The sequence below is a fragment of the Peromyscus maniculatus genome, chromosome 9, assembly GCF_049852395.1.
Source record: "Peromyscus maniculatus bairdii isolate BWxNUB_F1_BW_parent chromosome 9, HU_Pman_BW_mat_3.1, whole genome shotgun sequence".
Lineage (NCBI taxonomy): Eukaryota > Metazoa > Chordata > Mammalia > Rodentia > Cricetidae > Peromyscus > Peromyscus maniculatus.
In genome coordinates, this window is record NC_134860.1 from 4716283 (window position 1) to 4744178 (window position 27896).

Sequence of the window (27896 nt, forward strand, 5' to 3'; positions counted from 1 at the left end):
ATGCAGACAGAACACTGTATAAATAATAAGTAATTATTAAAAAAAAAAAAATTAAAAAAAAAAAGAAAAACTAAAAAGAAAGATAAGAGTCTGGCTTCGTATATATGGATGTTTTATTTCTCTAGCACTGTGTTGAAAACTGCTGCTCCATTAACTGATTCTAGGGTCCTTGTCCAATCAGCCTTTGTTTTCAGTATTTGTTTTTTCTGTTAAAGTATTTGTAGGTAGTGATTAGCCTAGTGATCCTTGAAAATATTCTTTTTTTTTTCTAAAAAGATCCCATCCTAGAAAAATGTTCCTAAGGATGTTGACACTTAAACTAATTTAAAAGTACTTGCTCATTATTTACATACAACCAGGTATTAAATATGCTGATTACAAGTGTAAGTCTTTGCCTTTGTCTTCAAAATTTTTTGGCATTTTTTTCTCTTACAGTGCATAAACAGAGGAAAATTGCAGTGGTTCAGCCAGAAAAACAGTAAGTAATATAATAGATGTCTAAACAGTTCAGGTTTGAAATTTAGAATATCTAGGGGAAAATAACTGTTAAAGGGAATTTGTCTCCTTTGTGTTTTTTCTCAGATGGAAGCATATACTTTTAACTCGAATTTGATAGCTTATATATTTCTCTCATACACCTTTCCTAAAATTGCACTGTAAATTAGGCATGGTGGTGTACATCTATAATCTTAGCTACTTTAAAGGCTGAGTCAGCAGGATCATTTAAGGCAGATGTGGATTGTATGGTGGTTTTTTTTTTTTTTTTGAGACAGGGTTTCTCTGTAGCTTTGGAGCCTTTCCTGGAACTCACTCTGTAGCCCAGGCTAGCCTCGAACTCACAGAGATCCGCCTGCTTCTGCCTCTCGAGTGCTGGGATTAAAGGCGTGCACCACCACCACTTGGCCTTGTATTGTTTTAAAAACAATTTCTACTTTTAAAAAATGTGTTATGAGTTAACAGCATTCTTCTATTTTAGATTTACAAGTTGGCCACATTTGCTTTTTTGAAGGAAACCAATCTGCAGGCTTTGCTGGTATTAAATTAATTAAGTTAAATTAAATAATTTCACTATTTTTTTCCTTTGTTTTCTTGACCCAGAATACTGTCTTCAAGAACTGTCCATGAGGGCCTGAAGAATCAGATGAACTCCCCATACTCAGGTATATTATTTGTGACATTGGGTAGAAGAGATTCTTGGATGCCTTTTAATGGACTGTATCTGGAAATAAAGAATACATTTGAGCCAGATGTAGTGGCACATGTCTGTCATCCCACCACTTGGGAGATAAAAGGCAGGAAGATAACCTCAAGTTCAAGGCCAACATGGTCTATATATAAAACTCTGGGTCAACTATAGCTACATAGTGAGACTCTTATCTCAAAATAAAATAAACCAAAAGTCCCTGTACATTTGAAGTATTAATTAAGATGGGGCTTAGGAGATAAGATGTAAGTCTGGATAATGTTCAAAGTTTATCTCTAGGAATGTTGTAGAATACTGAACAATTGATATTTGAAGGACTATAAAAGAAATAACTGACCATCAAGACTAATGGGTTCATGGAGTAGGTCTTCTACTTCCTTTATCATAAGTGTGGGGCTCTAGATTTGTGTTATATTACCCAGGAGTTAATCAACAAATGTAGTTCAGGATAGTGGTAAGTTCCATAAAGTAAATATAAAATATTTAAGAGCATTGTCAGACAGTATGCTAAGCTTCAAAATATGTATTTCCATGGCTGGGAATGTAGTCAAAAGCTTGTATAGCATGTGTAAAACCTCAAAACTCATGTAATGGTGTGTATGTTGGTTGCCACCCCCAACTCATCTTTGGAAACGGAGTAGAGTGAGAATGACTAACTGTGAACACTTGTTTCTTCATTTCCAGTGATGACCAATGGAAAATATTGTTGTCCAAAGATATACTTCAACCACCGTTGCTTCTCAGGGCCATACCTTAACAAGGGAAGAATTGCTGAGCTGCCTCAATGTGTAGGTCCTGGGAACTGTGTTCTGGTACTTAGAGAGGTAAGGTTCTAAGGCAGAACTTGGAAGTTAAATCCGAATTTCTTAGGATCATTCATACAGAGAACCATGTGCCATTGATACAACAACTAGAGGTTTAATCAAATATAACTAACATCTCATTTACAGTAGTTCTCTCTTAGCCATGATGATACAATTCTAAGACTTCAGGTAGTGCCTCGAACTGTGAAAAGCACCAAACCTTATAGATTCTGTTTTTTTCCTGTATGTATTAATACTTTTTTGTTATTGCAACAAGATACTTGAGAGAAATTAGTTATGAAGAAAAAGAGGTTTATTTAGTACATAGTTTTGGAGGCTAAAAAGTTTAAGACCAAGTATCCCTATCGATTTGGCTTGTGGTGAAGTTCCTCTCAACTGTGTCAACTCATAGTGAGAACTACACATGTGAGGAAGAACCATGTTGCCAAGTAAGAAACCGGAGAGAGGCTGTCGTGCTGTCTTCTCTGAGGTCACGTTTCCAGTTTTTCTAAGGACGTCTAGTGTCATTTGCTGATGCTGTAACAACAACAACAACAACAATCTGACAAAAACAGCCTAAAGAGAAAAGGCTCATAATGCACATTGTAATTCACCATTGCAGGGGAGTCAGGCCAGCAGAGACTGGGAACAGCTACTCACATTGTATCACATGCATTAGTCAAGGGCAGATGAAGGATGGAGGTCTGCAGGCTTGTGATCAGCTCCCTAACCCAGGAAGTGCTGCTGCTCACTTATGGGCTGGGTCAATCAGTGTAATCAAGATAATCCCCCACAGACATGCCCATGAGGAGCCAAATCTAGACAATTCCTCACTGACACGACAATTAAAACTAACCATGGCAATTTCCCCCTGGCCTCACTTCTTTAGAATTCTGTCTACATCATACTGGGGACCAAGATTCTGACACATAAGCTTTTGGGAAGCTGGGGGGTTGAGGGGGGCGAGGACACATATTCAAACCGTGTCCAAACCATAACACTTACGATAAAATTTAATAAGTTAGACATGGTAAGTGATTAACAGCAATAGCAAATAATAAAATAGAAAATTATAACAATATACTATAATAAAACTTGATTGAAAGTCATCTTTCATATTACCTTACTAAGTTGTATCTTCTACTGTTACAATGTGAGAGCGGATCAATGCCTACATGATGAGTGGTGTGACATTAGACTACTCTAGGGTTGTTTGAGCTGTGAAGTGTACTGTGGTTTCTCTAGAGCTGATCTGATAACTGGCACAGCTACTAAGAGGCTATAGATAACGTGTACAGCTTGGACACAGTGGGCAGAGATAATCCATATGTGTTGGCAGTGGTACAGGATTTCATCGGCGTACTCAAAATGGTGTACAGTTTAAAGTTTGTGAATTATTTCTGGGCTTTTAAACCACTGCAACTCAGAACACAAAGTCAGTTAAAGCTGGATACTACTGTCCTACATTGCAAATTGGTATACAATTTGTTTCTGTTCCTCAGGGAACATTCACTTAAGAAAATCTTCCAATAGGTTCACCTCTTTCTAAACAAGGTGTTTATCAGAGACTGCTTGAGTACTGTATAGAGGAGACTATATAGAGGAGCTTTTCATACTGCATATGAAAAGTAGGGTGTTGTGATGCATACCTTTAATTCTAAAGGTCTATCAGTTTTAGTTATCTTTGAACCAGCTCTTAGATTCATTGATTCTTAGTGTTACTTATCTCAGTTTCATTAATTTCTGCTCAGATTTTTATTATTTCTTGTCATCTACTGGGTTTAATTTGTTCTTGTTTTTCCAAATCCTTGAATTGTATCACTAAGTAATTTATTTGTGCTTTTTCTGATTTTTAAATGTAGGCACTTAGAGCTATAAGTTTCCCCCCATAGGGCTGCTTTTTATGTGTCCCAAGTGTTTTGTTGTATTGTGTTTTCATTGTTACTTAGTTCCAGGAATTTTCATTTCTTCTTTGACCCATTCATCATTCAGTAATGAGTAGTTTAATCTCTGTGAGCTTATGTTCTTTGGAGAGATTTCTTTGTTGTCAGTGTGAAGTTTTATTGCATTATGGTCAGATAGGATACACAGTTATTTCAGTTCTTCTGAATTTGTTAAGATTTGTGTCTCATGATGTAGGCTGCTGAGTAGAATGTGTTTTAGTTAGTGTTTGGGTGGAGTATTCTGTAGCTAGCTGTTAGGTCATATTTGATATATGTTGTCATTTAATTCTGATGTTTTTCTGTTTATCTTTTGTCCAGATGTCCTGTCTAATGGAGACAGTGGGGTATGAAAATCACCTGCTATTACTGGGTTGTTGATCATTGGTGTCTTTAATTCTAGTAAGAGGTTTTGGTTTGTTTGTTTGTTTGTTTGTTTTAATGAAATTGAGTACTCCAGAGTTTGGCACATACATGTTTAGAGTTGTTAATTGGTCAGAGTAAAGTGTCTCTCTCTTCTAGTAGTTTTAGTTTAAAGTCTGTTTTGCCAGATATTAGGATAGCAATGCCTGCTTGCCTCCTGTGCCCATTTGCTTGAAATACTTTTTTACATCCTTTCACTTAAATGTGGTGACTGTCTTTAAAGCTGAATTTCTAGTAGACAAAAGAAGGATGGAGTTTTGTTTCTTAATCCATTCAGTCAGCTTGTGTCTTTTGAGAGTTGAGACCATTAATATTTAAAGTTATTATTGAAAGGTGTGTGGTTGTAGCCATTTAATTGTGGGGTTTTTGTTGTTGTTTGTATTCTTAGTTGTATTTTGTGTTTCAGCAGTTATAATTTTATTTGTTTTCTGTGAATTGGGGAGGATTCAGGCAGAGGTAGGGTCAGGTGGACTCACAGACTGAGCCAGAGCACAGGATGTGTGGGCCTGACTGGGCCTGGAGGGAGATCTGGCACAGAGCCTGCAGAGTGGGGAGGGCCTGTGCCAGGGAGTACAAGTGGGTGGCTGTTGTCCTTACACCACAAGACTGGCTCCAGGGTCCCCGGCTAGCAGCTGCATGGAGACTGGAGGAGTTGGGAGGGGTTGGGCCAGGGAGCACTGTGTCACCACACCACATGGATGAGGTAGGATAAAGGTCTAAGTTGCATCAGGGTTCATCTTCACATAGTCCAGGAACCAGCAGGTCAGATGGCTGACCATGTGTGGGAGCAAGTGGATTGGCTCTAGGATGCCTTGCCTGAAGTTGTAGGTTCAAACTCTCAAGTTCAGGCTCCAAGTAGTCCTAGATCAACTCAGTGGATGGGATGACTGATGGGAGTGGTAGGGGCATGTGCCTGTAATTCTAACACTTAGGAGGCTGAGGCCGTAGAATTTTGAGTTCAAAGCAAGACCCCATGTTTAAAAAAAAAAAAAGTGTGTGTGTGAGTGTATGTGTTCACTGTAAGATTAGTTTACAACTTGAGGTTGTGTGGCATTGACTAGAATCCATGAGTAAGCTGTGAATTCCGGGGCTTTCAGCACCTTTGGTCAGTGTGCTGCAAGTAACACATTTGAGGACTTGAACCTGTCAGCCTTGAGAAGGGCAAGGCAGAGTCTGAGGAAGCTGGAGTTTCCAGACCCTCTAGCCATCAGAAGGTTGATGTCTGTAGAGTGTCTTTCTCCTGGTTGTTTTTGCCAATTTGGCATAAGCTAGTGCAATTTGGGAAGAAGAGTCTCCACCAGACTGTCAGAAAGTCTCTAGGGCATTTTATTGATTAATGATTGATGTGGGAGGGCCTAGTGCGCTGTGGGCAGTGCTACCTCTGGGCAGGTGGTCCTGCATTGTGTAAGAAATCGGGCTGTGCAAGCCACAAGAACCAAGCCAGTAAGCAGTGTTCCTCCATGGCCTCTGCTTCAGTTTTTGCCACTAGGTTCCTAATAAAAGACTGTAACCTGTAAGTGAAGTAAACCCTTTCCTCCCCAGTCCCAAATAAATACAGTTGTCTGTGCGCCACCATGCGAAAACATTTGGAAGCACATGCTAGAGTACTTTCCAATTTGTGGTGCTTGTTTTTTTCCTGAATGGTTTAAGTAATCTAATTTCTCTTAATTTGTAACTGATATATTTTTGCTTTTATTATTTTGTTAACATTCTTAATATAACTGTAAATAATTTCCAAAATGATCTTGTAAGTCTTAAGGCTAGCAAGTGTGTTAAAAGTCTAATGGTCTTCTTTTTCTCTTTCCTCTTGAACCCACATTTCTGCAGGTCCTCACTTTACTTATCAATGCAGCCTACAAACCCAGCCGTGTCCTTCGTGAGCTCCAGCTGGACAAAGACTCTGTGTGGCATGGATGTGGGGAAGTCCTAAAAGCCAAGTGAGTAGAGTACCTCACCCTTTCCTCTTGTTTGTCATTCACAGGCCTTGGAGCTTCTTGGTAGTGTCAGATCATTTATATCCCCAGAGCAGAGCTGCTGCAGCTGTTGGTGGTGAAGGACCAGGCTGATTTCCCTTTTTGATTTCCTTTCTGTTATATGATAAAAATGAATCTAAAAAATACAAACATAAACACAAGAACAGTTTTCTTAGAGTGGATATAGAGAAAATTATGTTTTAAACGTTTGTGAAAGTTTATGAACGTTTACTATTGCTTTCTGACCTGAAGTTTTTTTTGTGGATGGATGGGAGTTGGCATGTCATATTGTCCATGAGCCATACTTTGAGGATCACTGCTCAGGATAAAGGAAGATTTAGTAAAAAGGGTGCTTTTGCAGTAGTTAGTAAAAGTAGTATTTAAAATTCTTCAAGGCTGGGGAACAGAGCTCAGTGGTAGAGTACTTCCCTAGCATGCTTGAGGCCCCTGGGTTTGATCACTTGAATGAATAAATAAATGCATGATTACATATATACACACACACTTTTACCTAAGGACAGAAAGCAAAAGCTTTTTCTTTCTTGTTTAAATAACTTAATTTTTAAGTTATAGCATACCAGATTTAAGTATAGACTTAAGTACAGACTGTAGAACTTCCTTTTGGTTTTAAGAGTTCTCAAATTATAGGGGCTGGAAGGATGTTTCAACGCTTAAGAGCACTGGCTGCTCTTCCAAAGGATCCAGGTTCAGTTCCCAGAATCCATATGGCAGCTCACAGCTATCTGTGACTCCAGTTCCAGGGGATCCAAAACATTCACAGAGACAGACATACATGCCACCAAAACATAAATGCACATAGAATAAAAATGAATCATTAAAAAAAAAAGAATTCTCAAGCTATGAAAGACAAGTAAGCTTTTCAGCATGCTTCTGTTAAAGTTTTCTTAGGGTAATCATTGGTGGAATAAATTTGACATCTGATGTTTTCTAACTGTAGATATAAAGGAAAGAGTTACCGAGCTACTGTTGAGATAGTGAAAACAGCGGATCGGGTGACTGAATTCTGCCGGCAGACATGTATCAAACTGGAATGTTGCCCTAACCTCTTTGGTCCACGGATGGTTCTGGATACGTGTTCTGAGAACTGCTCTGTTCTTACAAAGACTAAATACAGTGAGTAATGGTTTTCAGATGTGTTAGCCATAACATTTGCCATGTTACATCTTGTAGAGACATTCATGTTATCAAAAGCACAAGATTTTTCTATAAAGGATCATCTAGATGATGAATACACTGTTGGTTATGTGATCTCATTTATTCTGTTTTTGTTGTTTATTGTATGTTAAAAACTCTACAATTGAAAGAATCAAGGAGGAATTCATTTTTACAGAAAATTATATTAGATTTTTACATTACTTTGCTACATAGACAATATTATCCCCTTCTTTTCCTCCCTCCCTCCCTCCGTGTGGTATTAGGTATTGAACCCAGGACTTCATGCATGCTAGGCAAGCACCCTGTCTCTAAGCTACATCCCAAGCCCCCCTTTTCTTCCTGTGTGTGTGGGAGGGAAGTTGGAAGTGTTGAGGTCTTTGTTGGTTTAGATTGGCTTTGGTTTGTTTTTTCAGACAAGGTCTTCGTATGTAGCCCAGGGGTGCAGTACCGTGCCCAGCTCTCGTTTTGAAACACTCTTTCTGTGTAGCCCTGACTGACCTAAAACTAGGTAGCTTTGGGTTGCTCAAGCTTGCTGTTGGCCTTACTCCGCCCTCCAGTTACTGGGATTGTAGGCATACACCACTGTGTCAGCTCTTGCATGTTGTTGTCTCTATATTCTAAACTCTAAAGAAAAATAAGAAGTATTTAGAATACCCAAACTTTGAATCCTGAAAAAAGAACACAAATAACGTGGAAGGACTTAGTGTTTTTTAACCATAAGAGACGGTTGTGGTCATGCAGAAACGCAAATGTTAAAGAGTAGTGGAGTGAAATAAAGTGGAACGTAGAAGATCAAATGATTCCAACAAGGGTGACAGACCGTGAAGCAAGAACTCAATTTAACACGGTACCAGTAACAGTGGATAGCCAAACAGAAAAATGAAAACCAGACTCCTCCATCATACAACATAAAAAGTCAGTTTTAGACTTATAGATGCCTTATGTAAAAACTAAAACTAAAGAGCTTCTAGAAGAAAGCAAGAGTAGTCTCAAAACCTCAAGACAAGCAAAGACTTCTTAGTGAGGACCCAGAAATACTGATGACATAAAGGAAACACAGAAGAACACCAAAATGGAGAACTCTGTTTTTTGAATAATGCCATTTTAAAAAGAGGAAGCCAAACCATGATGTTGGGGAAATATGTGTGTATCTAGCCAAGAATTCTCTCCAGAACATTCTATGAATTTCCACAACTCAGTAATAAAAAGGGAAGTTATGAGATGATACAGAGCAGATAGCCGCGTGCCATTTTGAATATGCTAACTACCACTGAATTGCATACTTAAAATAGCTAATTGTATGTTATATGAATTTTGGATCAATTAAAATAAAAAAAAATAGAAACATGTCTAGAATTAGTGTTGATGATTTCACACAGCAGTTACTGCACTGAAGCCAGTAAACAGTCCACCGGGTGAATTTTATATGTGAATTTTTCTCAGTAATTTTTTTAAATGTAAAAAATAAAAAGTGATTACAACTCAGTGGTAGGGTACTTGTCTAATCTTGGGTTCAATCTACATTGTCACTTTGTTTTGTTTTTTAAAATAAAAAGAAAACAGTTTTAAACAATAAAAGGCTTGCACAAACATCGTGGAAGATGATATACAAATGTGCAGTAAGCACATGAAAATGACTCAATAGAATTTGTTACTTGGGCAACAGAAGTTTGAGATTTTTAGTAACATGGATAGAACTTCGGGATGTTACTATAAGAGAAGCAAATCAGACACATGAAGAAAAATACTAAATATCCCCACTTCTATGTGGGAGCTAAAGTTAGTAATAGAACAGTACTTGCTTACCAGAGCCTAGGAAGAATGTGCAGGAGGTGGGGGTGGAGAGTGTTGTTTGCTGTACAATAATGCAGTAGGATTGGAGGGGTAACTTTTTATGTTTGTGTGCACCTTTGTGTGTAGAGGCCCCAGGACAGAGGTCTGAGATGCCTAGGAATACCATCTGCCTCCTTTAAGACAAAGGAGGTATTCTTGGAGATCATTCTTAGACTGATCATATGGAAGGTTAACTTTTGGCAACATTTAATTATATGTTTAAAATACTTAGTAGAGAGGATTTCAAATGTTAGTAGTACAAAAAATAAACATTTAAAGTAAAATCTATATTGTTTAACCAGATCTTATTCTTATATATTATACAAATATATTGGATTGTCATGATGTACCACATAAATCTACGTAATTGTTATTTTTTTAAGCTACAATGAGAAATTTCCACACAAACACTAAATTGTTTAAAACATCAGCAGATTAATTATTAGGTATTTGTGTAAAACAATGAAAACACACCCTGTTTGAGCCTTGTTTGAGAGGCTAAAGAAATAGCTTTGTGGCTAAGAGCACTTACTCCTCTTGCAAAGAACCTGAGCTCTTCATTACAACTTTATTAATTATGATCAAAACCTGGATATGGCCCAAGTGCACATCAACAGTGAAGTCAATGAATGGGTACATCTATATAATAGAATCCTACTCACCAACATAAAGAATGAGCTACTTAAATGTTATATATGCAGCACAGATGAGATGAAGATGAATCATAGTGTATGAAAGAAGCAATTCATAAAGCATTGCCTACTGCATGGTGCTGCAGAGAGCAAGTTCATCTGCACTGAAGGAATTAGGAAAGAGGTTAGCCTGCAAATGAATGACTGGGGCCCTGAGAACTCTCTGTATTGATGGGGAGGTTGTGTGCCTCAATAAAGTGAGGATTGTTTACATTTTTACATGATAGTACAAAAATCAAATTATGTATTTCTCTGCTTATTCCAGTGTATGGAATTTAAACTACAAATGTAGTATACCCATTTTCTGCTGTGCTAATGAAATCCTGTGGTTTTGAGGTACACAACAATAATGGAGCTACTTTTTTCCTTCTTTTTGGTCATTTATATTTAGCACACTATTATGGAAAGAAGAAAAATAAAAGAATTGGAAGGCCACCTGGTGGTCATAGTAATTTAGCTTGTGCCCTGAAAAAAGCCAGTAAGAAGAGAAAAAGGAGGAAAAATATTTTTGTTCATAAGAAGAAACGCGCGTCTGCATCTGTTGACAATACCCCAGTGGGCTCACCCCAGGTATGAGATCTGTGGCATATCTGTCCTTTGTAGGGGCCAGATGACCACTGCTTTACAGTCTGTACACATAGTGCCTGCACATTTTTGTCATCTCAGTCTCTGGTCAGTAGATGGTTTTGTGGTCCAGTGACTACTGCTCTGTCCTGAGTTTGAGTGAGATTTCTCTCCTTTTCCTCTAGGGCAGTGGGGGTGAAGATGAGGATGATGCTGATGAGGGAGATGAGGATTCGCTAAGTGAGGACAGTGCATCCGAACAGCAGGATGAATTACAGGAAGAATCCGAAGTGTCAGAAAAAAAGTCATGCTCCCCTTCTCCCCCCCAGAACGAGATGCCCACCCCACTGCCCCCAGACACAGAGATGAGTAAAAAAGAACTCCGCACTCCTTCATTCTCAGATGAGGAAAATAAGCCTCCTTCACCAAAGGTACCTTGTTTAAAAGAAAAAAAAAAATCTTTTCATTTCCCTTTACAATCTATCATTTATGGTGCTAGCATTCCACTTCTTTCCATATAAACTTAGAAGAATTTGTAGGGTCATTTTCAGTTGATCCCCAGGAGTTGGAGAGATGGTTCAGCATCCTGCTCTTCTGGAGCCCTCAAGTTAGGTTCCTGGCACCCATGGCAGGGTGTCCCACAAAATTGCCTGGAATTCCAGTTTGGATGTCCTTTTCTGGCCCCTTTGGGTACAGTGTACATGCACACACAAATACAAGTACAAGTAAATCTTTAAAAAAAGAGAATAAAGTGATCCTCAAAGCTGTGGTCTTCATGTGTTTCAAGAATTGTTTGGAGATTATTTATGAAGGGACATTCTCAAGCTGCTGGTTTAAGTAAAAAGAAAAAGTTTCATTGATAGCTTTTTTGTAATCTGCCATTTGTTTTAAATAATTTTTTATGATACGTGTAGTTTTCTAGAAACAAATTATTTACTCATTTAATTCTCATTAAGTTGTCTTGTTTATCATATTTACTATGGACATTGTATGACCTATATAATACTGGATGTTACACTTATTATAGAGCTGGTAGAGTGCTTGCCTAGCATGTATGAAGCCCTGTTTAATTCCCATCACAGTATAAAACTGGTGTGGTGACATACTCTGTAATCCCAGTACTTGGGAAGGGGATGAGTTCAAAGTTATCCTGGGCAGCATGAAACCCCTCTAAAACAAACACAATTACTGTTTTAAACTGGACTTTTAAAATGTCCAAGTAACAGGAGCAATAAAAGATTTCTTCTTCTTGCTCTCATTTGAAATACCATTTGTTCTAGCATCCTACCCAGAGAACAGCCAAAATAGTCCAGAGACACATTTGAAATATAAATGCAATAAAATTCATATTATGTTTCCCAAATAGCTAATGCATGTAGGCCTCTTTGTCATCTTTGCTGGAAGAAATCAGTCCGAGAGAGGGAGAATAGGGGAATGGAGGATGTTAGTCTTATGGCTACTTTAAATCCTGTCTTGATGGATTATTGAATTTCTTTGGGGAGACGTTTTTAAAATGTTAGCGCTTATACCATTTGGTTTGATCTTGTTGTTGGGAATGAAGGAAATAAGGATTGAAGTTGATGAAAGGCTTCACCTGGACAGTAACCCACTGAAATGGAGTGTGGCAGATGTTGTGCGGTTCATCAGGTCCACTGACTGTGCTCCACTGGCAAGAATATTCCTTGACCAGGTAATCATGACTAGCATAGCCTGTAATAATAATGTCTGTTTGGCAAAGAACTATGTGTATAATAGACAAAAAGTACAAGATTTAGAAAACAATATTTTGGTACAAAAGATCGTTGTAGTTCCCTTCTGTTACTGATATGACTTGTACCATAATTGCAGCAGATTATTGCTTTGTTTTCCCTCGAAATTTAATTCTATAAATATTTAAATAACTTAAAATTGGGCATATATTAATTGACCTCATCTTTTTAAAAATAATGATTTGATGCCTTTTTTTTTTTTTTAAGTTAGCATCTTTAATATGCCAGGCTCTAGAGTGATGACCACAAATAGTTACGGAAGATAGAAGATGTAGTGCTATTCAAAACAGCATCTATGACTGTTATCTCAGTCCTTGGATAGTTGAGGGAGGAGGCTCACAAGTTGGAGGCCAGCCTGGGCTACATAGTGAATTGGAGGCTACACAGTGAGACCACGTCTCAAAAGTAAAATAAAGGCCTGATCATCTTTGAAGGTTTTTATGAATTTTACAAGGTAGGAGAACATTAGTTATAGTTAGTATTTTCAGTTAGTTTTAGGTTTAGAAAGAGTCCTTTAGCCAGGCATGGTCTTGTACGACTTTAATTTTAGCACTCAGGAAGCAGAGACAGTTGGATCTCTTGAGTTCGAGGCCAGCCTGGTCTTCCAAAGAGTTCCAGGACAGCCAGGGCTGTTAAACAAAGAAACCCTGTCTAAAAAAAAAAAAAGAAAGAAAGAAAGAAAGAAACAAAGAAAAAGAAAGAAAGAAAGAAAGAAAGAAAGAAAGAAAGAAAGAAAGAAAGAAAGAAAGAAAGAAAGAAAGAAAGAAAAAAGAAAGGAAGAAAAGAAAAAGATAGAGTCCTTTAGTCTGTTTCCTTTTCACAATTAGTTGTTAGGTACAGGGCTTCACAGATACTGAATTTCTGTTGAGCAGAATCTGTAGATTAGAGTCTCAAGGCTATAGTAGGATTTATTACTAACTCTGAAAGCTTCTCGGGTGACAGACTTGGGCCCTTTTCAGAAGGGGTAACTAATTAATACAGGGAAGCAGAGAACTGTAGCTGTGATAATGCAAGCAGGGCAGTCGTGGAGGAGCTGCGTTTGTGTGCACATCCCAGACACTCTGTTCTTTGTCCTCAACAGGAAATCGATGGGCAGGCCCTTCTGCTCCTTACCCTGCCCACTGTTCAAGAGTGCATGGACTTAAAGCTGGGCCCTGCCATCAAGCTTTGCCATCACATAGAGAGGATCAAGTTTGCTTTTTATGAGCAGTTTGCCAACTGAGAAGGACAAGCAGAGTGAGCTGGGTCTTTGAAGCACAGTGCAGCAAACCCTTGACCATGCTCTGCAGGTGGCTGCAGTAGTCCTGGGGCGGACTGTCAGCCCTGCAAATGTTGGCTTGCTTTCTTTGCACTTTCAGGGAAGGAGGACCCACACCGCGGAAGCGAAAACAGCACAGAAACGGCTGTTCTACAGTGGAAATACGGACTTCTGTTCAGAAGATTGCAGTTCAAAAAGTTGTGAGAAGAAAAAAAACCTTAAAAACATGAATTCCCACTAATGGGAAAACAGAGAGTGATCTGGACAGCACCAGTTTGGTTATTTTCATTCTGTTCCTTCCCACTGTAGGTTGAACTTTGTTCTCTGCTTTCTCTTTCTTGAAAAGAGGACACAGCTTTAAGTCAGCACTGATTTGGGACTGTGCCTATGGCACATCAGTGCTTCATTGTCATTGTGTTTTTAAGCTTTTTCTTTTTCTTTTTTCTTTTTTTTTTTAAATTAAAGCAGTTCATTTTGGGGATGATTATGTGGCTCTAAGGTTTTGAATGTATAGTCACACTTTGATCCATTTTAAAATCTATTCTTAGGAGTTCCTTTGTTTACTACCTCTGTTGATGACTGCGCTTACAGCCATGAGTGACATTTTTGTATGATGCCATTTTTAAGCTGAATGCTAAATCTGTGACAGAAGTTAGAGAAGGCCCTGTCTGCTTTCTTAAAGATGTCCTTTGGCACTTACCCCAATCCCTTAACCAGTTTGTCCTAAGAATTCTACTGTTGTTTCCTTCATCTTGACCCAGTTTGGGCCACCTTTGTTAGGCGGCCTCACGAAGGCTAATGTATGGTATTTCAGTTGAATTACTCTCTCCCTATTAGTTCTGAAAGATATATAAGTGGCTTTTATTTTATGTTTACTTTTCCCTAGAGCTGTTTGACTACCTCTGTTTCATTCTGGAGTCTCCACTCTCAGTGAAGATCAGTAGGTGTTGTTGGGATCCACTGTAGAGCCCGTTTTCCCAATTTTCTAGATGTGTCCAGGTAGAAGCACAGCAGAGAAAATGTGGCTTTGGGGGTGGCGCAAAGTATGGAGGTTGTTAGCAGTGTCCTCCATGATAAGTATTGAGAAGTAGTTATGGAGTCTATGACCCCACCACCCCAAATGTCCCAGATCTTGTCTTATCTGGAAAGCCAATCAGAGTTGGTTGGTACTTCGATGAGAGAGGTGGTGGAGGAGTCTGTAAGCCTCTGTTCAGCCATGTGTATACCTGTCTGCAGTTAAACCAATTTAAATTTAATGTAATTTACAGTCTGAGGATTCTCATTCAGTAGCTCATTCTTTGAATTTTTTTTTCAATTAAACTCTAGTTGACATGAAACTCTAGGTGAATTTTCACTTATAATGGCATTGTTAGCTATTCTAGAAGAATAGCACTTACTATACTGTAGCCATGAGTAAGGAAAGACATACATACACAGGTTGCCTCCTTTAAATGTTTTCCTTGTTAATTAATTATTTATTTATTTATTTTGGGGTTACCCTAATCTCTCTACAGATTTATACCCTAAGCATTTTTCCTCAAGAATTGAAAATGTTTTAAAACTGCAAACTGAGTAAATTCTGAACAACTATACAAATATAAGGTAATATTACAAATTTAAATTGTGATTTTTTTTTTCTTACCTCAACCCCCATTTGTTTTTATGGACACTGGGAAAGTCTGTAATCTGGATCCTGTTCTTCATTGGATAACTCTTGAACCACTTTAATTGAAGCCCTCCAGCCAAGTCTACACACAGTAGTAACTCTTCATATTGTTACCAACAGGTGTATCTGGAAGAAGCTGCCGCATCTCAGTCACAGCTCATTATTTGAGCTTACTTAGAGATCCAGCTTTTAAAAACTTGAGTGGTTCATGACCCTGGGAGAGAAGCATACTTGACACTCGGAAACAGCTAGTATTGGCAGGCTGATTTGGAGTGGCTGTCTTCCTAGAATTTCCCCAGACCTCCACAGTCAAGTCACTAGTACAAAAGGGGGGCCTCCTAAAACTATGCCTGTAGGAGCTCACATTGTTGTCTTAGTAAAAGGAAGGGTGACAGCGGCGACTGTGTCATTGTGTCTCTCTTCGTGACCTCAAAGATGACAGAATGTAGAACTAGCAGAGATGACAGGTATTGTGTCTGAAAAGGTGAAGCACATGGCCTTACGTAGTCCTGAGTAGGGGAGGGTTGGAACACAACAGTCTTGTCTGACTGTACCATAATTATTCAGGCTCTCCTTTCTCCTGTAGAAAGGCCAGTCATAAATTAGACAAGTGAGGAGGGTATCCTTAAGTGTTCCTTGCACTCTTATTTGGATACAATATACTTGATAGTCACATTAAAGAAGAATTATGGAGCCCAGTGTGGTGGCACATGCCTTTAATCCCAGCACTCAGGAGGCAGAGCCAGGTGGATCTCTGTGGAGTTCGAGGCCAGCCTTGTCTACAGATTGAGTTCAGGACAGGCTCCAAAGCTACACAGAGAATTTTGCAGAGGACTTTTTAAAGTATAAAATTCTAATCCCAAATTGGGTATGGTGATACATACCTCTAATCCCATCACTTGGGAAGTGGAAATGAAGATCAGAAGTTCAAGATCATCCTCAGCTACATAATAAATTCTGGGCTAGCCTGGACTATATGAGACTCTGGGGGTTTTTTGGTTGTTGTTTTTTTTTTCTGTTTAGATAAATAAGATAATAAGTTAGATAACTAATATGCTAGGGTTAGGCTGGGTAGCAGTGATTGTTCAATTACGATGATTCTCAGATGTTTTAAGCTTGGTAATAGCTTGCATTGTTGGGGTAAGGGGCTTATATGTTGCACATTTGTGTGTGACGTCTGTTTCTGAGGAAGCCAAGCTCTTAAATTGGTTACAAGTATGTTGTCTGGAGTTCGTCTGCAGTTCTCACAGCTTGCCTGCAGGCAAGTTTATTGTGATACATCTTTAACCTGGGTTGACAAACTTAGAAACACATGAATGGCCTCCATTATCCTCCTAGACCTGAAAAGTAAACTGACTTAAACTAGACTTTACAGCTTTGTTGGTCCTTTAGGAGAAACCGTGACCTGTGTGTGCAGATTGGCCCTGATGTTTTGACTATATTTTATTGGTTTCTTGTGACCGCTATTTTCCTTTGTGAGCCATCTTCATCCTTTTCAAATATAGGCAAGCATTAATGGAGCCTTTGAATTCTATCTTTAGTCTTTCTTTAGCAATGTACTTGGTTCCCTGTGTTTATAATATGTCTCAAGGAAGGGTACTAGCCAACCTCTAGAAGGGATGATCTTGGTAAATATTTTTTGAATTATGATAGAGGCAGGAATAGAAAACCACTTCAGACTTTGACCTTTGTATGTCTCTTTTCCTAGAAGTAAAATTATTTTCACTGTTGGGGAAAAGGCATTAGACCCAACTTCCTGAAGACTTGGAAGACTTGAGTACATTTTACATGCTCTCGAGAACCAAGTTGGTTATTAATGGGATGCCTGAATACAGCACCCCATTAATAAGGCAGGTAGGACTCAAAACACCCCACCCTCTCTGTTTTCAAGACACACAGCATATCAGGGGATCTAAATGACAGGTAGCAGCAATGTGAAATCATTGTAAAAACTATCACTGATGCTTATTCTTACTTGATACTTCTCACCAAAAACTTACATTGAAGAGATTCTTTTCTGGTTTCATTGATTGCCAGAAGTGCTGGAATGAATGTGGAAACACACATCGAGTTTGAACTTGTCTTACATACTGGATATATTCCATGTGTGTGCAAATTCATACAAGTCCCTAAATGATCCGTTTTATCAATAGGACCTGTGTTGTCCTTTTGAAGTAAGAAAGCACATCACAGAAGTGAAGTACAAAGCTTGGGCTAACAAGATACTGCCTTTGTAGATTTGGATGTCTCTGGTCTGAGGACCTTTGTACTTATGTGTCTTGTAGCCATGGTGTTGGATTAGAAACTCTGTAAGGACAGAGCCTCCTGTACAACCAAGAAGTAACAATCACTTTCCTGGCACTGGCTTTTCCATTTTAAATGTTTTACTCATGAATTTTGGTGATTGCTTTGTATAAGAATGTATATACTTGGGGAGTTTGAATTTATCCTAGTAAGCTACCTATTGACCTAGAGTTTAGTTGTAAGAATTCTAAACCCAAAGTCTAGTCCAAATGGATATGGTTCCAGGTCCAGTCACTTGGGGCTTGTTTTCCTCGGTGCTTGTCTTCAGCCACACAGGTAACTTGGCTCTGGGAGCAGCCTTAAGTATGAAACATAAAGGTAGTGGGTATTAAATGCAGTGCATATTGATTTTCTTGCTACTGTGTTTAAGAAGTCAGAATTTCACAGGAACCTGCAAACACAGGAGTGAAGGTTTATAGAGGAGGTAGGGGATAGGAGAGTAGGTCTAAAACTAATGCTTTTTCTGACTAGTCTGGTATGGTGTTAGGGCCTACCCCAGTGAAGTGCTGTGGATTCACCAGACAGCTGTCACTGCCAGCAGTGGAGTGCAGAGCTGAGCCACAGGGAGGAGGGAAGGGAGCTGCTGACAGTGGACAGTGTCCCCCTGCTGATGTGTGTGAGAGGGACTGTCTTCAGGGTTCCCTCCCCTATGGCTTATTCTGTGTCTAGCTTTGCAGAATAGAGGAGGTTACAGACTTTAAGGGCAACTCAGATCACAAAGCAGATGCTTAGTGGAGGAGACAAAAGTTGACAAAGCTTGGGCAGAGGTGAAGGGGCAGTCTCTAGTCCTTTTATAAGATACTGGGGAAGATAGTTTCTCTTGAGACGCTGAGTGCTCATTTGTTTTTCCTCTCACCTCCCTCCTCTTCTTTTAGTTGAATTTTCTCTAATGACAATCAGAGGCATGCCAGGATGGGACTCCAGGCCGGATCCAGCTCTATCCTTAGGCCTCTCTCCAATAATCTCTCCTTGCAAGTAATGCACCTTGTTTAATGTATTTTTACTTTTAAAAAACAAGCCAAAAAAAACAAAAATAAGTTGCGTGTTTGGAACAAAATGAAATGCTTTTGGCATTGTATCCTTCCTGCTTGCTGTTTTTCCTTTTAATTTAAAAATTTATGCATTGAAGACCAAGTACACTTAAGGAGAAGAATGCACTAGAGTACCTATTAAAATAACTCCCATCAAGTTTGATGGTTATAATTTTAAAGGATTAAAAACAAAACAAAACTATTTTGAATGAATATATGTGTGTTTTTCTTTCTTTTTGGCAAATAAGTTTATAATAAATTTGTGATATGACAGTTTTAAGTGGTTGTGAGAAAATTATAAACAGGTATTAATCTCTTTAACTTCATTTGTGCTAATTTTATAGTAAGAAAGGCTTTTGCTAGAGAGTACATTCTTCCAAACTCTTTCTAGTGGGGCGTCAGCGAGTCATTTCTGAAATGAGTAGAAGGCCCTTCCTACTTGAATAGAACTCTAGAAGCCCCGCTGTCTTTTGCTGTCCCTTCTGGATTTAGATAAATTTTTTAAGTTACTAAGAGGAGATAAGTTGAGCAGAATCCTCTGTCTTTTGTTCTCTGTGGGCCTTAGAATCATCCACATCTGAATGACAGAGCAGTGTTTTGTCCCAGACTGCACTTTTCAGCTCTATGTGCAATTTTTCTTGCACTCTGTCTTCAAGTAACTAATAATCTTTTTGGTTTTTTGTTTGTTTGTTTGTTTGTTTTGAGACGAGCTTTCTGTGTAGCCCTGGCTCTCCTAGAACTCACTCTGTAAACCAGGCTGGCTTCAAACTGAGATCCACTTGCCTCTGCCTTCTGAGTGCTGGGACTAAAGGTGTGCACCACCACCCCACCCCCTACACCCTCCGGCTGTAACTAATAATCTTATGCCCGGTCACAGTCTCTTCTGTTTTAAGATACACTCTCTGGTTCTCCCTGAACACGAACTGTAACTGTTAAGCACTTTTATGTAAGATCCTTCTTGGACTTAAAGGGAATAATGCAATTTTAAGTTTCCCATATCCATTTATTTTCTTAATCTTTTCCCTCATGGTCAATAAATTTATGGAGCATTTTAAAATTTATAAATTGAAATCCAGTTAAATGTATGTTTGTTGTGTGCTAAATCTGTTGGTTTCCGGAGTTAATCAAGACTAGTTCTGCTTTCAGGAAGCTCATCTTCAGAGATAGGAGAGACAGCTGTGTGAGCTAACAGTCTGAAAAGTATCACAAGGAAAGGGAAAGCACCGTGGGGGTGCGGAGGTCAGGTGGGCTGAAGCTTGAGCAGCAGTTCATTGGGCAGGAGTAGGGAACGGCCTCCATACAATTAGAAGGCTGTATGAGTAGATTGTGAGAGGATGGAGACTTGCACTTTTTTCTGAATTACAGAGTTAATATTCCTGCTAACCAGGAGATCTTTGAATAGCATTTAGCGCTCTTTGATAATTAAACATTCTTGGAGAAATTTCTTTTGAGATATTTATTGTCCAACAAATGTAGCTCAATGTCTGTTGGACCTGTACCACACACATGTCCATTGATACGGAGCAGGAAAGTTGGGGATCTCGAGTACCCAGAGGAGTCTAGAGAGACACCCGAGAAGTCTAGGAGCCCAGGTATTAAGAGTGAAATGGGTGTCTGTCTGCACACTGGTGTATTGGAGATCATCACATATCCATCATTAGTATTTTAATTAGTATTTTTAAAAAAAAGGAAATCAGGCTGGTGTGGTGGCATATGCCTTGAGGCAGAAGCTGGCAAATCCTGGTCTACATAACAAGTTCCAGACTCTGTCTCAAACAAACATAAAAGAAATTCAATTTGTAGTTGCACCTCATAGGTGAACAAAGTAGGGGCATGTACATACTGACTTTTCATTTAAATTCAATATATTTCTATCAAGTAAACGATGCTGAAGTGACCGTTAAAGTCAAAAAGGAGCCAAGTGTAATGGCACTGAGCTGTAGTCAGAGCTCCTTGGAGACAGAGGTGGAAGGATCATTTGAGTCCAGAAGTTCCAAATCATCCCAGGCAACTCAACAAGATCCCCATCTCAAAACAGCAAAATCAGGCTGTGGTGTCACAGGCCTGAAATCCCAGCACTTGGGATGTGCAGGCAAGGGGCTCAGAAGTTCAAAGCCATCCTTGTTTTACACATACTTGTTTGAGGACAGCCTGGGCTACATAAAAGCCTGTTTCAAAACAACAAAAACCCCACAAATTATGTAAATGGTGGGGGAACGACTCACCTTAAATCTTTGAGTAATGAATCAAATCTTCTGGCCTTTGGCCACGGAAAGTAGAACCCTCGATGTCTAGCGTGGCAAGAAGTGAGATTGTTGCACTCAGCACCGTGCTTCAGCACAATGTAGCTGCACAATTGGGCTCCACTTCTGAAGTAGTGAGTCCAAATCTGGGGGCAAAATCTATGAGTATTTTTAGTAAGTTGTCCAGAGCATAAAAGATTCACCTTGGATCAGGCGGTGGTGGCGCACGCCGTTAATTCCAGCCCTTGGGAGGCAGAGGCAGGCGGATCTCTGAGTTCAAGGCCAGCCTGGGCTACAGAGTTGAGAACCAGGACAGGCACCAAAACTACACAGAGAAAACCTGTCTCAAAAAAAGACTCACAGCCGGGTGGTGGTGGCGCACGCCTTTAATCCCAGCACTCAGGAGGCAGAGCCAGGCGATCTCTGTGAGTTCGAGGCTAGCCTGGGCTACAGAGTGAGATCCAGGACAGGCACCAAAACTTCATAGAGAAACCCTGTCTCGAAAAAAAAAAAATGCACCTTGGAGGGGAAAGGGGTTTTACGACAGGCTTAATCACTGTCTCTGACGCTGTCCTCACGACCTAGAGCACAGGGTTCTGCTGATTCCTTGCACACAGTCCTGCTCTCCTGCTCCGTCTACCTGCTAAGGAGTCCCCTCGGCCCCGCCCCCTAGCCTTGACCGGAGCCCCGCCCCTGGAGAGGGGCGAAGCCCGCCTCCCGCCTGGCCGGACCAATCAAGCTCTGCGATCTCAGACGTCGGGTTACGCGCGGCGCGGAGGCGGCCGCGGTCTGAGGTACCGGCTCCCAGCTCCGGGTCCCGGGTCGCGGCTGGGCGGCGCGGCCCTCGCGCCCTGCCGCCAGGCCGTCATGCAAGGCCCGGGAGGGAACGTGAGCCGCGGACTGCCAGGCGGGCCGGCCTCCACGGTCGCGTCCGGGGCGGGCCGCTGTGAAAGCGGCGCGCTCATGCACAGTTTCGGCATCTTCCTGCAGGGGCTGCTCGGCGTCGTGGCCTTCAGCACACTGATGCGTGAGTCCGGGACCCCAGCCCCTCCCTGGCCCCGCGTCGCCAGCTGCGGGCCCAGCCCCACCCCAGGGTCCCTCCTGTCGGTAGAGTTCCGGCCTGGGGACCGGGCCCTAGAGCTGCGGAGCCTCCTCCTCCCGCGAGACCGTGCTGGGCATCCGCAGACTGGAAGGGAGTCCCGGACCCTCACTCACACTCTTCGGCTTAGCGCTGCGGCTTTGGGCCGGAGCGACCCTGCCCTGAGCTCACCACCTTAGACCTCTCTCTCACCAGGTGCCAGCCTAGAGCTGTCCCCTCCCACCTTGCCATCGCAAATTAAGGTTACCTCACTTTCCGGTATGGACTGAGACCCCCCGAAAGGTGGCCCGGCTCTGGGCTCCTCTCGGGCTCCTCTTCACCTCCCCGGGGCTCTCAGACCGCAGCCTTCAGTCCCGCTAGTCCAGTGCTGCATCTTCCCTGAACCTTCGCTCGTAAGGCTCGCCCTCTCTGTTGGCGCATAAATCCCGCACCCACACCCACCTGTAGTGCTAGGGCTGTGCAGTCCGGGTCCCCGGATTGCCGCGCGACCCTCCTGTCACACTCCCTCCATTGTTCAGGAAAGATCCTCTCGGACTGTCTTGGTCCCCACCTCGGTCTCGTCTTCCTTTTTCTTTTCCACCTGTTCAGCTCTATCCCAAGCTTTCCTATTTAAGTTTTATCTGAAGTTTCCCCAGGCTGTTCTTCCCAAACCATGTTTGTTATTTACATTTTAAATTTCCTCTTTTTTTCTGTGAAGCTCTTACGTCCTGGTTGGCTTGATGAAGGAGGCTTAGAAAGTCTGGGGAAGGTCTCAGAATCCCCGTGCTAAGGCGCCTAAAGCTATTCCTTGAGAGTTTGACAGTCAAGAAGGAAGTCGCATTTGGCCCTTGTGCGGTGGGGTGCGGTGGGGTAAGGGCCTTTAGTGCCCTGGGGTTAGCAGGCTGTGGTGTCTCCCTGATGGGCATCCCCCTCTTATTAAAGGATGGAGGTTCTGTTGGCACACAGGCCTTGGAGTGTCCCTGTAATGTGTTAGAGGGGAGTTATAACTAAAGAAGCATTAATTCCAAAACTGGTGTGTTCTCAAAACTGTGCTCCGTGGTCAGAATGGGGAGTTCCAGCGGCATCTGCTCTTCATTTGGGGGTGATGGGGGCTTCTGCAGCTGAATGCAGATGCAGGGTTCACCTTGCTTATTTATAACAGGAGGTTTCTTTGGGCAAACTCTCCCAGACTTCAAGTGGCCCTGAAGAGCCTCTGATTCTGGCCACTCTTTGTGGCTGCTTGGCCTTGAACAAGACGTGCCCAACTGCTCATGTGTTTGCCATTTTCTCTGCTGGCCCAATGCTCGTTTGTTCCCGCAGTAGTAGTTGGTTTCAGACCCTGTTGCCGACCCTTAGCCAGACCCTGTTGCCGACCGACAGGTGCATATACATGTGATTTTGAGATACCGTGAATGGGGCTTCTTCCCCTCTCTTCTCCGGCCACCACGCCTTTCTCAAGGAGCTATAGGTCTCACTTTTATTATGCAAAACCTGCTGCGATTTTGTAGTGTGGAAGCTGGCTGTGGGTTTGATTGGTGCTGTTGGTCCGGTGGGACCCTTAGGGTTTCACACTTGTGATTGGCGACTGATTATGTCTGGGCAGAGGTGCTCACCGATGTGAACTGTCGGGGTGAATGTGTTCCGAGTGGCCGTTCTGGCCCTGCAAGTCTTCAGGGACACTCTCACCTCTTTACTTAATCTTCAGTGTGAGTTTATGCACAAATCCCGGTGTTGCTAGCACTTTCTGCGAGCATGTTCTGAGAAAGTGGATTCCTGTCCAAGGGAAAGCTGGGCGTGGGAGAAGTCGATGAGAATGGCCGGTGGCCCCGGACAGTGAGAGTCAGAGCGCTGTGTGGAAGAACTGGGAAGGCCGTACATCCCTGGGTCTGTCCTGGACACACAAAGCAGGCAGAGCAAGCCCAGAAGGTGGGACTGTGGCAGGATCAGGAGGTCCAACCCACTGCAACCCAGTTCGGGAAGTACCTTTCATATTGCTTAGATTTCTTGGTCCTGTTGAAATACAGCTATGGGGTTTTCCGTTTTGAATAGCCAGGAAGAGGAAGGGATTCTTAAGGGGCTGCCTTACACTTTGGACTTGATTTTTGCTGGGGAAGCACATCTGCCAGCTGTTAGTCCACGTCTGCCTTCCTGGTCACAGAATCTGTCTGGCTGAGCTGCTGGAGCCCAGGGCCAGCCTTCTGGGCCAGAGCCCAACTGGAAGCCATTGGGGTGGGGGCACCTTACTTCAGCAGTCCCGTCTTTATCATCCTCAGGCACATTTTAAATGCCTTTTAGATTCTTCTGAACAATTTGAACTAACAGTTCCTGTTCTCTTTCAGGTCTTCCGCTTCCTGGTACTGTGTCCCTTAAGGCAGAGGAGTCAGTCAGTGTCTCTCTTGGGTCCTATCCCAGTTCTGACTACAGCGACTATTCTGTTTTCTGGCCAGACCAGCTCTTTCTGTAGTATGATAGACTCACTTCTCTGCCTGACCGACTGTGAAGTTTCCTCCCTTTACATTCTTGGTTTTAGTGGATCCTCAGACTGCTGTTCTTACTCTTTTTCTATGCATAAAATCACTTTACCCTCATTGCTGGGTTTCTACCCTGGTGTGAGTGGGTGGGCTCTGTACTAAAGGAAGAATTTGGATATATCTTAATATCACCCAGGGAAAATTTGGGTTCTTACAAGTATTTCTCCCCCTGGTGCTCTGATAGACATCTTGTGTTATGTCTGGAAGTTGCAGATTGACTCAGACGAGGTAGTTAAGGGCATCTAGGCGAGGTCCTGTGTGTATCCTGTTCTTCATTCTGTATAACCATGCAGACTGTTAGAGGCCACCAACCACTGGTATATTCATGGGCAGCATCACTTTGTGAATTAAGTGGGTGGATTTCCACGAGCTTTCACCTAGGGAGCCCCTTGTGCGGGGAAGGCCCAGCAAACTCAAGCCAGATTATAAAGTTTCTAGCCATTCTGAGTTTTTGGAGATGTTATGAAACTGACTGAATATCTACATATCTACTTTAAGCAAGAGGCTATGTCCTGATCTGCCTGCCAAACAGTCCCTCTTGTTTGGTGTCTTTGTCTCAGAGTCTGTGACTCACTGAAGTCACTCGGACTGGTTGCAGCAGAGTGTAGCTGAGCAGTTGTGGAGCTTGGCAAACTATTCCAGTGTAGGAGAGTCAGCTAGCTGTCAGCCAAAGGTCGGCATTGGCTTGTGTGTGTTAGCATTTGGGGGTGTTTGCTCTCAGGACTGTGAGTGCAGAGCGAACTCAAGCTTCCTTCACCATGCACAGTCAGGGTTCTGAGCTGAAGTGTGGACACAATTGGCTTTAACAAAACAAGCATTTTGACAGCTTGGGTGAATCTGCCTGTGTTTTTTCACACCACAGATAGGGGGACTAGCAAGCTGGTAGAAATGGATACAGATTGTACCAACAGGATACTGGCATTAAGAAGCGATAGGTCTTTTCCTGTAGCCCAAAGCAAAATCACAAACCAGTCCACTCGGCTTTGATGTCTTAATCCCAGATAAGAGTATGTGGTATTTTCATTCACACAGAGCTGGCCTCCCTGTGTGCTCTATGTACATACCAAGTTGGCACAATATTTCTTATGGTTGCCTCTCTATATCCCATCACAGTTTTATCTTTAAAAATGTCAGAAAAGCAAATGCCTGCCTGCTACCTAGTTTCGTAAGTTCACACTTTGTCAAGCTTTCTCTCTTTATGACTTTTTTTTTTCTGAGCCATTTGAAGAAAAGTTGCAATCATTACCACACTTCATCTCTGAATACTTCAACAGTCTCCTAAGAATAAGGACAGTGCTCTGTATAACACCTAAGAGGATTAATAACTCAGTAGCATTATCATCTGATATCCACTGCATGTTCACATTTCCCCAGATGCCATGTATTTTTTTAATAGCTGGAGTTTTGAACAGTTGCCTCAGCAGAGGACCGTACATTGTGTTCAGGTTGGGCTTTGCTGTAGCAGTGCTTAGGATGCCCCTGGGCCTCACCATGACAGGCTAGTGTTCTACCACTTGGCTCTATCTCCAGCCCCACTGCTTATGTACATGCGCGCGCACGCTTTTTAGTTTTTAATGACACTGGCCTTTGGAGGACTCCTGACTGGTAGGATCTCTGTGAGTTTAGGCCAGCCTGGTCTACAGAACAAGTTCCAGGACAGCCAGGGTTATGTGGAGAGAACCTGTCTCAAAACAACCCAAAAAATCAAGAAAGAGAAAGGCCAGTTACTTCTTGTTAGAAATTGAAGGATCCCTCATTTCTCCCCTATAAAAGTATCATTCTCACTATCATGCTTTGAGAGTGAATGAAAACCCCGTTCTTGGTATCCTTTCACCTAGAGGTTACTTCCTTGTAAAGAAAGCAAGCTGTACCTCTCTGCTGAGGCTAAAAGGCAGTAAAGGCAGTGATCTCTGGGCCCAGCACCCAGGACCCAGCACATACTCCTCTCCCTGTGGAAAAGAAGAGCATTCCTTTTTCTGTCCGGGCTCTTGTGCCCACTAGGGAAAGTAGTGTGGCTGATGTTAGTTAGCATCAGGGCATTCATTTCAGAAGACTTGGATTTCTGGATGTTCATTTATTTGATAGCATTTGTCCAAAAGGCATTCTACCACTTCATTTATAATAAAACTTTGTTAATTTGGAGTTTTGTGAATTAGGAGACGATCTGAATTGTAGAATAATTTTATCAAATGCATCTTTAAAATTATTAAATACCTCTTGGCCAAGGGTTGCTCTGTAGGGGCCTGTCATACCTCTGCTGCTTTAATGATCTGTTTAAACCCTTTGTAATTAGTATACTATTTGCATGAAGATGAAGTTGTGTTGAAGGAGTTTCTTCATAAGAAATTAAAAATAGCAGGACCCTCAGCAGTGGATCCAGTCCTCACCTAGGTCTCTGCTTCTGTCCATGAGCAGTGTAGGTATTTCTCAAAGCTTCGGTTGTAAGATGGGAATGGTAATTCTCTCTTCTGGTACGTTGAAGTCTTCGAGGCTCAGTGTCAGGTACACATCCCGTCCTCTGTGGGTGCTGAGTGGGGGTGATGTCATTGTCCTCCTGGTGTGTCGTGTGCGTTCAGAGGCCTCACGGAGGAACATTTCCCAAGTGCTTATAACTTGGTTTTTGAATGTTTAGAATCTGCCTCCCTACTCTCCTTGTTTGTACAATATCCTCACATTAAACAATGTTAGAACAGTGCTTCTAACCCTCTTCATAGAGTCCATAATTTAAAAAAATTAAAAACAAAACAAACCTTCATCACAATCAGCAAGGTCAGTGTAAATTCCAAATGAGCATGTACCCAGAGCTGTGGCTTTAAGAGATACCATACCGGCTCCACCAAACCCTTTCTTGTGTTTCCACCTGGATTTGTCATGGGGGCCTCGAGAGCAAGGAGTATGCTGAGGCTGTGCAAGTTCTGGGTGACACACTGCCTCCTACTCGTGGGCTTTATTTTGCTCAGGCACTTGGTGGTTGGTGGTTGTTCTGGTCACTAGAACTGGTGAGGAAGGGATTTCCGGGGCCCTGTGTGATCTACGGATACCTATTAGTAACCCAGAGTTCATTTGCTTATGCTATGTGACTAGTAGTTATTCTAGGAGTTACCTTTTCCTATAAATTATTCTGTGCATAGAAGTAGTCAGTCTCTGAGATTACTGATGGTTATACGGCGCTGCTGGTGCCTGACCGCCACCTATGGTGGCCATGCCAGCAGAAGAGAGTGCTGATTGGAAGAATCACAGCCTTAGTTACCTTTTTAGAGCTTTATTGGGAGGTGGGGAGAGGGAGGGAGTGAGAGAGAGAGAGAGTGGGGGGGGGAGAGGGAGAGGAGAAAGGGAAGGGGGAGAGAGAGAGGGAGAGAAGAAGACAGATGGAAGGAAGGAACGGAAAGGAAAGAGAGGGACGCACAG

The 27896-nt window shown here is 41.8% G+C and overlaps 2 protein-coding genes and 1 long non-coding RNA gene across 11 annotated transcripts in view; 2 read left to right on the forward strand and 1 right to left on the reverse strand.

Annotated features, from left to right (window-relative positions):
- Nucleotides 1–18849, forward strand: part of Sfmbt1 (Scm like with four mbt domains 1) — a 126198-nt gene extending 107349 nt beyond the window's left edge. For 4 of the 8 annotated variants that reach the window (XM_016000092.3, XM_076544158.1, XM_042284509.2 and 1 more), the window contains exons 14-22: nt 436–478; nt 1093–1160; nt 1889–2028; nt 6198–6307; nt 7302–7477; nt 10436–10614; nt 10794–11039; nt 12170–12298; nt 13459–18849. In XM_016000092.3, the coding sequence (XP_015855578.1) occupies nt 436–478; nt 1093–1160; nt 1889–2028; nt 6198–6307; nt 7302–7477; nt 10436–10614; nt 10794–11039; nt 12170–12298; nt 13459–13599 (1232 nt within the window). In that variant the 3' untranslated portion in view covers nt 13600–18849. The remainder of the gene's footprint in view (nt 1–435; nt 479–1092; nt 1161–1888; nt 2029–6197; nt 6308–7301; nt 7478–10435; nt 10615–10793; nt 11040–12169; nt 12299–13458) is intronic. The other 4 variants (XM_076544161.1, XM_076544160.1, XM_016000094.3 and 1 more) reach the window with 1 other exon arrangement.
- LOC121832225 (uncharacterized) lies at nt 2299–22714 on the reverse strand. Of its 2 annotated transcripts, XR_013042148.1 has the most exons (5): nt 22226–22714; nt 20862–21038; nt 15278–20402; nt 6590–6659; nt 2299–6479 (listed from the first exon to the last, which is right to left on the reverse strand). It is a non-coding gene; the product is annotated as an uncharacterized LOC121832225 (long non-coding RNA). The 2 variants fall into 2 exon arrangements; XR_013042149.1 differs by lacking the exon at nt 6590–6659.
- The window catches only part of Stimate (STIM activating enhancer), a 55093-nt gene continuing 48833 nt past the window's right edge, over nt 21637–27896 (forward strand). Inside the window, exon 1 of the mRNA XM_006981501.4 lies at nt 21637–21906. Within this exon, the coding sequence (XP_006981563.1) occupies nt 21747–21906 (160 nt within the window). The 5' untranslated portion in view covers nt 21637–21746. The remainder of the gene's footprint in view (nt 21907–27896) is intronic.